The sequence below is a fragment of the Tachysurus fulvidraco genome, unplaced genomic scaffold (assembly GCF_022655615.1).
Source record: "Tachysurus fulvidraco isolate hzauxx_2018 unplaced genomic scaffold, HZAU_PFXX_2.0 HiC_scaffold_511_np12, whole genome shotgun sequence".
NCBI lineage: Eukaryota > Metazoa > Chordata > Actinopteri > Siluriformes > Bagridae > Tachysurus > Tachysurus fulvidraco.
In genome coordinates this window covers 11,748-25,000 of record NW_025927265.1, presented here as the reverse complement: position 1 = coordinate 25,000, position 13,253 = coordinate 11,748, and the positions used below count along the sequence as shown (strand labels likewise).

General features: G+C 39.5%; 1 protein-coding gene and 1 long non-coding RNA gene across 8 annotated transcripts; both read left to right on the top strand.

Moving 5' to 3' along the window:
- The first annotated feature begins 7 nt into the window (after nucleotides 1-7).
- On the top strand, nucleotides 8-978 carry LOC125140660. Its single transcript, XR_007139873.1, has 2 exons — nucleotides 8-602; nucleotides 711-978. It is a non-coding gene; the product is annotated as an uncharacterized LOC125140660 (long non-coding RNA).
- A 421-nt stretch (nucleotides 979-1,399) lies between these two features.
- On the top strand, nucleotides 1,400-5,672 carry LOC113643948. 7 transcript variants are annotated; one of them, XM_047809807.1, is made up of 5 exons: nucleotides 1,414-1,641; nucleotides 1,932-2,069; nucleotides 2,165-4,375; nucleotides 4,473-4,526; nucleotides 5,058-5,365. In XM_047809807.1, exons 3-5 carry the CDS (start codon nucleotides 3,466-3,468, stop codon nucleotides 5,072-5,074), a joined length of 981 nt encoding a protein of 326 aa, XP_047665763.1. In that variant the 5' UTR covers nucleotides 1,414-1,641; nucleotides 1,932-2,069; nucleotides 2,165-3,465; the 3' UTR covers nucleotides 5,075-5,365. The 7 variants fall into 7 exon arrangements, 5 of the variants coding, with proteins under 5 accessions (XP_047665763.1, XP_047665762.1, XP_027004199.1 ...); XM_047809806.1 differs by having other exon boundaries at nucleotides 2,165-4,526; nucleotides 5,058-5,672; XR_007139871.1 differs by lacking the exons at nucleotides 4,473-4,526; nucleotides 5,058-5,365 and having other exon boundaries at nucleotides 1,415-1,641; nucleotides 1,940-2,069; nucleotides 2,165-2,638.
- Nucleotides 5,673-13,253: the final 7,581 nt, after the last annotated feature.

Genomic DNA, 13,253 nt, shown 5'->3' with positions numbered 1-13,253 from the left:
CCTCCTTGTTCCTCAAGGCCCATTTGGGACCTAAATACAAACAAAGTTCTGACAGAGCGATAGCTGTAGCAATAACATGCGTCGGCCAGTGCCTTTCCCTTGTCTCCCTATCTAACCACTCAGGTTAAGACCCTGTGATGGGGGGAGTCATTGTACTCTTTCAAAAACCTAACCCTACCCTAACCCTAACCCTAACCCTATCCTAACCCTAATCCTAACCCTAACCCTATCCCTAACCCTACCATAACCAACTTTTTCAGACTGTGGCATTATAATAGGTGGAAACTAACCATAACCAACTATACCAAACCTAATTTATTAACTTTTTTCATATTAGTTAGAAACCTAACCATAACCAACTTTTTCAGACTGTGGCATTATAATAGGTGGAAACTAACCATAACCAACTATACCGAACCTAATTTATTAACTTTTTTCATATTAGTTAGAAACCTAACCATAACCAACTTTTTCAGACTGTGGCATTATAATAGGTGGAAACTAACCATAACCAACTATACCGAACCTAATTTATTAACTTTTTTCATATTAGTTAGAAACCTAACCATAACCAACTTTTTCAGACTGTGGCATTATAATAGGTGGAAACTAACCATAACCAACTATACCGAACCTAATTTATTAACTTTTTTCATATTAGTTAGAAACCTAACCATAACCAACTTTTTCAGACTGTGGCATTATAATAGGTGGACATCACATGTCGACCAGAACCTCAACCTAACCATAACCGATTTTATTTTTTATTACAACTGTTTCCTTTTTTCTTTTTTTCTTTCTTTCTGCCTCTTCTTTTTCTTTTTCTTTTTTTCTTTTGGTACCATCTTTATCTGGGATTCTTTAGGCCAGTGCACCACAAGGACATGATTCCTCAAATTAAACATCTATTTCTAAACCTAACCTTGCCAGTGCCACTGAACTCCTTATGATCGGGGGATATCATTTAATTATATATAATATTTTTTTCTCCTTCTCTTTCTCTTTTTCACCATAATATATAATTTTCTTTTTTATTTTTGAGGCTTTTTAGGGACAACGGATCTGAGAGTGGATGAGGGGTATAGCAGGGGATCTTTCCTTTTCTTTCCCCAATCTTAAAGCTCTTTTTAAGGGATAAATAATCTTTATTCTCTTTAGAATGCATATTTTTCAATGGGGGATTGAATTTGGACTACGTATCCCAGCATTCCCCTCTTCTTTCTCCTCTTCCCATTTCCTGTCTCTAGCCTTAATTGTTTCTCTTCAACACCTGATTACATTTAGCATTTAGGCTCAGGGACCAATCAGCTCTCCACCCCAATTGAAGAACTCCTTGCTCCAAACACTTTTAGTAACGGGGAGCAGGACAGAACTTCATAGTCCTCTGAAGCAGCGACTGTGTCGCGAAACGTCAGGACATCGCTTTTAAACTTGTTTGGATGGCTTTTTTTCTTTTTTGCTACAGTGTGCACACTGATTCTTTTAAAGGATTACTTTTTTCAATAAAGAGGATTAATTGATTTTTTCCTGGACTGAGCCTATTGTTTGGAGAAGAGTTCTGCTGGAGGCCGTTTGGCTGAATCCTCTTGGACCAGTCTTCAGTGTTTGGACACCAGACGGATCTCTCTATGGTCCGGTGGGGTAAGACTCATAGATTTTTATCAGATTAATTAAATCTTGGTCCTCTGTTTCCATGGCCACACTGAGCAACAGATTTGCTGTCCTAGAGAACTTACAAGCAGATGGGGTGGAGAATGCAATACAGACATCACATATTGTTCTTGATAAGCAATATTTTAAACTCATTCAGATTACACATCACATACAGATTATAAGTCATGCTATACACACTGATGCCTTTCCCAAGGGTATGTCTAAGCAAGTGAATAGGTTGACCAAATTTATTAAACCAGCATGTCCCAATAATGTAGTCTTACAGTATGTTGCCGATAACACCAACCAATGGATGCGACGGAACATGCGGCTCCTTCTTGACCACTATACGGTGACCCAATCTAGTTTGCTGACTAACATAAAAGAGTGGCTTGATTCGGCTTGGGAACAAGTATGTAAGTGGGCCCGAAACCGATATAAACATAGATTAAAAATCGATACGTTGACTGTGACTAAGAATTTGATTGTAAATCAATGTTCTTTTGATCAGGAAGTGATGGCGGTTTCTTCTGGCACCTCTGCTTTGACTTCTGTACAGACCCTTCCCAATGTAGATTTGGATCGATCAGAACATGCAGGTTTTTCTTGTGAGCCCTCGTCTCGGATCTCCACAAACTTGATCCCACAGGTCCATTCGACGGTGGTTGATGTCAGTTTCTGCAAGGCCAAACCGGTCACGGTTGAGGCAGAGATGCATCATTTGCCCACAGAGGATTTGATCCAATTGTGTGATACTCCAGATAGAACTCTAGTACTTGGAGATAAGATTGTTGATAGTGAGATACAATCATGTGATATTGTCTTCAGTAATGTAGCTGTCCCTATATCACAAACTATTCTGCCTTGTACCCCTAATTCTGACTCGGTGAAGGAGGCCGATTCGGGATCAGGTAAAGAGGCTGTGATGAAGGACATAATAAAGGACTCTTGACCAAGGTCTTATCTGAAGCCTCCTCATTTTTAACTCCATCTTCTTCCCGGCCTTCCGTATCACCCCTGCGTTTGTCTGACATTTCAGTGAATGATGCTCCGCTCCGAGCAGCTTCAACTCAACAGGCTGAGATGGTTTTGGAGAGAGCTGGTTCTCCCCGTTTCCCTGTCAAACATCCCAGATCTACCAGAAAGATTCAGGATTGGCATTTGAAGGTTCACAAACCGATCGTATTCATAGGAGATTCCAATTTGGCTCGTATTCCACAGTTTTATAATCCTTTGGTACAGATAGACAGTTTTCCGGGTGCTAACTTCTTACACATCGCTAAGGTCTTGCAGAAACTGACACCTAATCCGAATACTCAGAAGGTAATCCTGGCTTTGGGCATCAACAACAAAGAACAACTGCTCCAACAGACATCTAAGAAACAGTTACAAGAATTGTGGAGATCGGCGGCGACAGCTTTCCCCAATGCGATGGTCTATACCCCTGTGATCCACTTCTCTGATCTGCTCCCTGCCTCTCAACAGAAAAACCTGAAGAAACTCAATGAGTTTATTTGTACCAGTACTAAGTTTCTTACTGAACTTTCCCCTCTTAGGTTTAGGGTGAACCCTAAGGATCCGGTCCACTGGACTAGGCAGACGGCGATCGACATTTTGGCACATTGGCTGGACCAATTAAACTACTAGATTCGGAAAAGTGTATCTCGGTTCAACACACCGTACGAAATAACATTATTAACCTCTCTAGAACATTTATACTTACAGATTCGCAGGAGCAGCTCCTGAGCAGGGGTCTGACTTTTGTGCCGACGCCACGGAGGGTGGTTCCTGGAGAGCTCTTGGAAGACGTCCATGCCTTTTAATAGAACGTTGAAATTGTTAGACTATTTTGATTATGAATCGGATATAGAACGTTTACCCTTTCTTAATAAATCAAATTGGACCCCCAAGATTGAGACAATTTCTTCACCCATTTCAAAACTAGTTCAGAATAATTACAGGACAGTTACCTTATTAAATTCTCCATTGTTGGATAGGGATAATTTGGATCGACATCAGAGATTAGCTTTGACACAATTGAAGAACAACAAAGATATTGTTATAAAACCTGCTGACAAAGGCTCGGCTGTAGTCATATTGGACAGACAACAATATTTGTTGGAAGCTCGTCGACAACTTGACAATCCAGATCATTATATTCGATTACCACACTCGATACAGAATCAAACGCAGTCTTTATTGATTGTCTTCCAAAAATTACAGACTAAAGGTTACATTAATCATAAACAAAAAATGTACCTCATAGGACCGAATCCACCACGGCCACGATGCTTCTATCTGCTTCCCAAGGTACACAAAGATCCTAAGGCATGGACGATCCCTTTCGAGGTTCCCCAGGGCCGCCCTATCGTGTCCGATTGTGGCAGCGAGTCGTACAATTCAGCACAATATGTCGACCATTTTTTGAATCCACTTTCTCAAATTCACGACAGTTATTTAAAAGACGCGTATGATTTCATAGAGAAGATTCGGGACAAATCCTTTCCTGGTCATGCTTTTCTCTTTACAGCTGACATCGAATCACTTTACACCAACATTGACACTCGATTGGGCCTTGAGGCAGTCAGAGAGTGCTTCAATAGACATCCAGACCCTTGTCGGCCGGATGATCTTATATTGCAGCTGTTGGAGATCAACCTGACCAGGAATGATTTCGAATTTGATAAACAGTGTTATCTACAGATCCAGGGTACGGCGATGGGTAAGATGTTCGCTCCTTCTTATGCCAATATCTATATGGCTTATTGGGAGCGGACATTGCAATCCAAATTTACGGAAAGGCCTGCTCTCTATTTCAGGTATTTGGATGACCTCTTTGGTGTCTGGTCCCACGGCCCTGAGTCATTCGATCGGTATGTCGCACTAGCTAATTCACATCATGGGACCATTAGACTAAAAGCCCACGTACATAATGATTCGGTAGATTTTCTGGACACTACAGTGTTCTTTTCGCCTATGTCTGAGAATAAGAAGACATTATTGACGAAAGTGTATTTCAAACCGACCGATACACATTGTCTTCTTCACAAACATAGTTTTCACCCTAGACATACATTTGCAGGGTTGGTCAAATCTCAACTGATTCGTTTTTATAGAATCTGTTCCAGACGGGAGGATTTTGAAGGAGCCACTCTGACTCTTTTCAGAGCCCTTCGTAAGAGAGGCTACTCCAAAAGGTTCCTCCGTAAAATAAAAAATCATACTGTACACTTTCTACATAGCCAGGAGCCGACCTTGGGTACCGACACCAGAGATGTCATCCCTTTCATTACTACATACAACATCCGTTCTAGAATGGTCAACTTTAGCATAAAAAATCAATTTCAAAAGGTTCAGAGTAAACACTTACCGCTGCAAAGGTTTCATGTTGTCTCCGCCTACAGGAAAAACCAGAACTTGAAGGATTTGTTGGTCAGATCTTCGCTTCCTTCGGATCCTGTGGCAGCACCTCCGACTTGGACAAAGTATTTCCGCCAGCCTAAAGTCCTGTGGACCGATCCTAGGGGACATGTTGCTTTACCTCGCATAACCTTATTGACTCGGAATGTTGTATATTTGATAACCTGTACTCATTGTGATCACCGATATGTGGGGGAAACGGGCAAAACACTACAGACACAACTGAAACAACATCTTCGTAACATTAACCTTCAGAATCTCAACACACCATTAGTAAAACATTTTGCTTCTATAGATTTGTCTTATTTCATTATTTCTGGATTGGAGGCGAATTTTCTATGGTCTTCTGGGGAAAGGAAACGGAGGGAGATGGTTTGGATAAGGGATTTGAACACCTCTTTTCCGTGTGGGTTCAATATTGGGGATCGGGTATGGGCTGAAGTGGGAGATCCTGTTTGGTAATTCATGGTCTAGATTGTACACCCCCCCCTTTCTGTTTTCTTTGAAGTGATGTGATGGTATATTTGACTTTGGGAGTGATTAGTATGAAATTTGATGGTTGGCACTTATACTTTAGCACTTGGAGACCATGTAGAGCCATACAGATTCACCGTACTGAATAATATCCTCCCAATCCTGGTTTCCATTTTCTTTTTTTTTCTTTTCTCTCTAGTCTTCATTTTTGGTCTAGAGTCGGATTTTGTCGTCCCCCCCGTTTTTCTTCCTTTTTCTTTCCCCTCTGTTCGATTAGCACTTATGGTATAACTTCAAATCTACTAGAATCAATTCTCTCTTTCACTATTGATGGTGTACCCTCAAACCTAACCATAACCTGTCTCTATTCTTCTAGGATTGTTACGAAATTCCTAACCTAACCATAATCGATTTTTCTCAGTTGTAATACAATGGTATGTGGACGTTACAGGTTGACCACAACCGTAACCTAACCATAACCGATCCCGACCTTTTTAGAACTTCTACAACAGCCCTTAACCTAACCATAACCGATTCTTTAGGTAGTGGTAGGATGTTGTGTTAAGGTTACATGTTGACCACAACTGTAACCTGACCATAACCTAACTATAACCGATTCTGACCTTCCCAGAACCTCTACAATAGCCCTTAACCTAACCATAACCGATTCTTCAGGTGGTGGCTATGGTTGTTACATGTTGATCACTACCTTAACCTAACCATAACCGATTATACCGAACCTAATTTATTAACTTTTTTCATATCAGTCAGAAACCTAACCATAACCAACTTTTTCAGACTGTGGCATTATAATAGGTGGACATCACATGTCGACCAGAACCTCAAACTAACCATAACCGATTTTATTTTTTATTATAACTGTTTCCTTTTTTCTATTTTTCTTTCTTTCTGCCTCGTCTTTTTCTTGTTTTCTTTTGGTACCATCTTTATCTGGGATTCTTTAGGCCAGTGCACCACAAGGACATGATTCCTCAAATTAAACATCTATTTCTAAACCTAACCCTAACCTAATCCCCAGCCCTAAACATAACCAGAGTTTGAAGTGCGTCGTAATCTTTTTTTTCGAACCGTAAACCCTACCTCTAGCCCTAAACATAACCTTAGGCGTCGTCTGAGGTCGGGACCCTAACTGAGACCGACCCCTAACGCTAGAAGAGCGTTTTAAGCTCCTAACTTTAAATAAGCGATGTTTTTTCGTTCGCCGTGATGGTGGTGGCTGAAAATGAGGTCCGTGTGGCAGGCCCGTGCCTAACGTTGTTTCTGGGTCACTCCCAGAACTACGGTCTTTTCCCCTAACCTAACCCTAACCCTATCCCTCTTTTCAAAAGTTATTGAACTGGATGCTGTGCCACTGGAGAACCCCATAGAATAGAGTGATGATGGAAATTGAACATCTAGAGTAAATAATTCATTTTCACTTGTTTAGCACTTTGATAGAAATAACACTCTACACTAATAATAATAATAATAATAATAATAATGTTAACAATAACAGTAGCAAAATGGTAGCGTTAAAGATAGAGACAAGTTCTCTCCCATTCTGCTCTCCTTCACTTCCACTCTCTTCTTTTAAGAGCAAATTAGAGCCCATTATAGACAAATAAATAGATAGATAAAATAGGTTAATAGGCAAAATAGTTCAATGACTCCACCCATACGGAGGAGTCACTTAGCGTTAGCATTAGTTAGCTACTGATTGGACATGGGACACAAGCCGAGGCTTGATCCACCTACGGCTGGCCACCTCAGAGGAGGGTGTTCAGTGATCAAAGGCCGAAACACCCGTTGAGCCTGAGGTGCACTGCTGATGATGTGTCCTGAAATTCATAAAATGTTTGTTTAACAACCTTAAATAAACCATTAATTATAAAATTAATTATTTTTAAATAATAAATGAATGAATGAATAAATAAAAAATAAATTAAATAAATGAACACACCCCCTTTCTTAGGAAAATCCTAAAACTTGGAGACTGACTCACTCAAATCAGTGGCTCACCTCCTTGTTCCTCAAGGCCCATTTGGGACCTAAATACAAACAAAGTTCTGATAGAGCGATAGCTGTAGCAATAACATGCGTCGGCCAGTGCCTTTCCCTTGTCTCCCTATCTAACCACGCAGGTTAAGACCCTGTGATGGGGGGAGTCATTGTATTCTTTCAAAAACCTATCCCGCCAGTTGCCATCGGACCAAGCACGCTATCTGACTCTAAGTAAAAACTTTGATTCATCTCTCCACACACCTGCCCTTCCTCCGGCTCGTCAATCGGGTTTGTGGGATGGGTAGGTGAGCAGAACTAAGCCCAGTCAGGCTATGGGGGACGATCTGCTCAGTCTAGTGGCTCGCCCCCACTCTGCTTTCCTTCACATCCATACCCATTAGGTGGGAGCATAGAATGGATAGATAAGTATAATTAAAAAAATAATAAAACAAAAATTAGGGTAGACAATTAGATGGACAGGCCCTTCCCCAAATAATACATCATTACCCTGCCCTCCCTTGCACACACGCACACACACACACACACACACACACACACACACGTTGGGGCCGTCGGAACAGTTTGCAGACCCCAGGTAAGTTTTTGGCCTCCAAGGTGAGTTCTCAAAAAAAAAAAAAAAAATTTAATTAAGGCCTCCATGGGTCTACTAGGACAAGTTGGATCCATTGCCGACCCTGCTCGGATGTCTTCGGACAAATATATATAAAAAAACACTTACCCACAATAAATTCACACTAGGCTAATACACTCACAACACTGACTAAAACTAGTACACCTCTCCTGTGGTTTTCCACACTCTGTAGGATATGATGAAGTCCTACACGGAGCCATTGACATCGGCCGTCATCTGCAAAATCTCAAAACCTAGCCCTAAACCTAACCTCAACCCTAAACCTAACCGTCCCCTAATCCTAAAACCTAGCTCTAACCCTAACCATAACCTAATCTCAAAACTTAGCCCTAAACCTAACCTCAACCCTAAACCTAACCGTCGCCTAAAACCTAGCTTTAAACCTAACCGTAACCTAATCTCAAAACGTAGCCCTAACTCTAACAATTAACCCTAGCCTAATTCTAAAACCTAGCCCTAAACTTAACCTTTATCTTAAACCTAACCCTAAAACCTTGCCCTAAACCTAACCTTCACCCTAACCTTAACCGATAACCTCCAATTCGGACCGCTGCGCTAATCCGACTTCCAAACTTTAAACTTAACCAATCTTGGCCCCAAAATTCCCTAACGTTACGATTTGGCTCTAAAAACTAAAATCAAATTTGAAACGTATCTCTCGTCAAAATACTAATGATAACTGTGGAGATTAACCCCAAAAAAAGACAACTTGAATTGGAACCAAAAGGCTCTAAATCTTAACCCTAAAATCAAAAATAGGCCTAATACCTTAAAGCTTGATTGCCTAAATTGAACCAAATTAGTTAATTAAATTGGTTGAATTAAAAATTTAATTACATTAATTAATTAAATTAAATTGTCAGATTAATTTAATTTAGTGTTGATTGATTAGTTAAAATAATTTGGGAAGTAATTAAGCTTTAATTGATTTAAAATTAATCTAACCTAATTGGGATTAATCCAATTTGGACTTTATATATAAAAAAATATTTGTTAAATTTTATATATTTATATTTACCTATTTATACATTTATAATTATAAATATACCTATGTTCTTTATGCCTAATCCAAAATTCATGAAATTACCTAGTTAATGCAGCAGATGGCGACATTTGTCGGTGGGCTGCGCCTAAATTCTCATGCACAGCAAAGGATTCTGGGTCTTGTAAAAAGAGCAGAATTAAAGGCGAATATCTCAGCAACCTTAACCTAACCATAACCGATTCTTTAGATTGTGGCATGGGGTTGTGTTAATGTTACATGTTGACCACAACTGTAACCTAACCATAACCTAACCATAGCCTAACTATAACCGATCCTGACCTTTCCAGAACCTCTACAACAGCCCTTAACCTAACCATAACCGATTCTTTAGGTTGTGGCTTGGTGTTGTTTTGTTGGTACATGTTGATCACGACCTTAACCTAACCATAACCAATTATATCAAACCTAACCATAACCGATTTTGTTTTTTCCTTGGTCCGCCAATTGAGCCGGAGACCACACCTGAAAAGACAGAGGGAGAAGAAAGAATATTAGTTTTTGATAATTATAACAAAATTAATTATAAAATAAGGTTATTTACCTTTAATAATAATGAAAATAACATCAAAATTAATATTTAAAAATAAAATCTCCACACACATATTTATCTTAAAAAAGGAAAATAATTTCCATAAGGAAAAAAGGCTTATTTGAGTCCTTTTCTCATAATTAAAAATAATGTTTACAAAAAAAAAAACCCAAGCAACAGCAGAGGTTTTAAAATAATTTTTCTGAAAAAATGGGGGTGGAGCTTTTCCTATAAAAAGGAGGCAGCTGCAAACAGACTCTCATTTACCAGTTGAGCTGTGCAGCACACACTTCACGGCCATTGAGCTGCAAAACCTCTCACAATTATTTTATTAATTAATTTAATGTTATTTTGCTTTGTTTTGTTTGGTTTTTCAGTGTTTTCCAAATTTAGGCAGTTCAACGCCTGAAGATTTGTAATAACCGAAACGTTGCGCAATTGACCCGCCCATTTAATTGGCTATTTGGTGATGGGAGGGCAGCAACCCCTCCACCCAAAACACAAAATTATTGTTGATTCGGCCATTTAGGGATGTGAGGGCAGCAAGGTATCCACCTACCCCTCCACCCAAAACACAAAAATATTATTTATTTTAGGGATGTGAGGGCAGCAAGGTATCCACCTACCCCTCCACCCAAAACTATTATTTATTTTTGATTGTTGGGATGTGAGGGCAGCAAGGTATCCACCTACCCCTCCACCCAACACAATATTATTTTAAATTCAAATATGGGTTAGGGTTAACCCTATTTAGTTTATCGATTAATAATTTGGGTGCATTTCATTTTTCATTGGTCTATTTTTCTATATTTACTTTCTGTATAATATTACTTTTATGTGTGTATATGTTTTGTTATATAGTATAACATATTCTATATAGTACATATTAGTTATTATGTAACTTCTTTTAAATAAAAAGATATTATTATTATTTTATATATTATTATTATTATGTGTATTATATATTATATATTGTAAATAAACAACACCCTATTATATATTGTTTTATATATAAACTTAAATTTTGCTGAAAACAAAAAGAAGGGGACAGAACATTTTGCCAAAGGAAAAAGATTTTGGAGGGAAAAGGGAGGGGCCGTGTGTGTGTGTGTGTGTGTGTGTGTGTGTGTGTGTGTGAGAGGGAGTCTATATAAAGGGGAGAGAAACACAGGCTGCTCATTTTGGATTTGGCTTTTCACAGAGCAGCATCTCTCACTTGTTTATCGCCTAAAGCTGACCTTATTACCTGTTTTATTTTTGTGGATTGTGCCCTAGCCTGAAGAAGACCTCAACAGTCGAAACGGCACGACAGTTGTTTTGTTCTTTCTTTGTTTTGTTTTTTTTAGGAGCTATTTTGGTTTTAATAGTTATTTAATAGTTATTTAGTTTGAGTTCATTATTTAATGTAATTTAAAACACTTAATTCATTGGATAAAAAAAATCATAACTGGAAAAACAACAAAAAAATATAAAAACTAAAAAATACTTTATAAAAAAATTGTCATTTGGTTTAAAAATTAATTTTTTTATAGCCATGATCCACAGATCTTGGACGCATATTGGTTCCAGAAACCGGGGAGAGTATCCCCGGAACACACTTGTACGGCCCGTGGATCGACTGAGAGCAGAATCCCAGGGGATGGCCAGTGCATTTCCGGTCCCTTGAGAGAGGGTGCCGGCTTCTGGCTTTTTCCCTAAACCTAACCCATAAACCCATAGGAAAATAATGTGCAATACCGACTGGTGTTGGCACTATCGAGCTGAAACCATGTGCAATCGACTTCCCGCCCCTAATTAGTATATATACCGAATTTCAGCCTCCTAGGACCTATAAAAACGAAGTGCACCCCTTCAGGTAGGGGGCTGCACTTTCGCATTTATCCCCTTATACCCCTAACCCTATCCTAACCCTAACCCCATGGAACGGGGGCAACGCCAATTTGGACGATCCCCGCTTAAAAACACTGTGGACTCCACTGGTTTATGGTACTGGGCTCACAATACCCATGGGGGGCTTGCTGGGAAGGGACAGTGGGATGATCAGGGGGGCATGTTAGGCAGGCCCGTGCCTAACATGTCTCTCAGTTTGACTGAGACCACGGTCTGGGGTCCCTAACCCTAACCCCAACCCCAACCCTAATCCAGCCATTGCCGCCACTGCCACCTTGATCTATCCGTTCAGTCTGCCACTTGAGCCGGAACCAAACCTGGAAGAAGAAAAGAGAAAAGGAGAAAAAAAGAACATTGGTTCATTGGTGATGATAAGGCAAGTTTGCTTTCCAATACCACCTTGCTTTGTCCACTCGGTCCACCAAATGAGCCGGAAACCACACCTGAAAAAAGGGAGAAAAAAGAGCATTAGTTAATGATGATTATGACAAAATTAATAAAAAAAACAAGATTAAAACTTACCTGGATTTCTCCACTCGGTCCACCAATTGTGCCGGAAACCACACCTGAACAGGCAGAGAAAAAAAGAACATTAGTTAATGATGATTAATAACAAAATAACTTTACCTACTTTAATAATGATTACAACAAAATTAATAATTAATAACAAAATAAGGTTACCTACCTTAATCTATCCATATATATATAAGAAAGGAAAACAATTTTTATCAGGAAAAAGGCTTAAATAAAATCCTTTCTTGATAATTAAAAACAATGTTTTCAAAAAACCCCAAGCAGCAGTAGAGGTTTTCAAAAAAAAAAATCTAAAAAAAAAAGGGGTGGAGCTTTCCCTTTAAAAAGGAGGCAGCTGCAGACAGACTCACATTTGCCAGTTGAGCTGTGCAGCATACACTTCACAGCTATTGAGCTTGTGTACCTCTCACAATTATTTTATCAATTAATTGGATTAATTTTATTTAACTCACTGCTTGGTTTTATTTCTAAAAAATCGTTTTGGATTTTCAGTGTTTTTCCACAATAAGGCAGGTCAAAGAAGGTTGTATTTCAACCGAAACGTTGCGCAATTGACTTGCCTGTTTATTTGTTTATTAATTTTAAAGAGGTTTTTCAATTATTTTATTGAAAATGTTTCCTCATCAACAAAATCTCCAACTCAGATATGGATGGCATGAGCCAACATCATGTTGGAGGAGCTATAGGAATGTGGCGGCAGGAAGGTATAGACCCCCACCTCCACCCAAAACACAAAATCATTATCGACTCTCAATTGTGAGAAATTTTTGGAACAGGCGGCAACGAGAATCTGGACGATCCCCGCATAAAAACACTGTGAACTCCACTAGGGGTCAAAAGAGGGGCTTGAATGTGACAAACTTCCCCACTCAATTGCTTTATGGTACTGGGCTCACAATACCCATAGGGGGCTTGTTGGGATGGGACAGTGGGATGGTCAGGGGTGGCATGATAGGCAAGCCCGTGCCTAACGTGTGTCTCAGTCTGACTGAGACCACGGTCTGAGGTCCATAACCCTAACCCCAACCCTAAACCTAATCCAAGCTGGGGGGTGC

Coding starts and splice junctions, on each gene's coding strand:
- LOC113643948 (XM_047809806.1), top strand. CDS start 3,466: ATGCCTTTTAATAGAACGTTGAAATTGTTAGACTATTTTGATTATGAA. Junction 4,527..5,057: donor GGCCCTGAGTCATTCGATCG/GTATGTCGCACT, acceptor CTCCGCCTACAG/GAAAAACCAGAACTTGAAGG.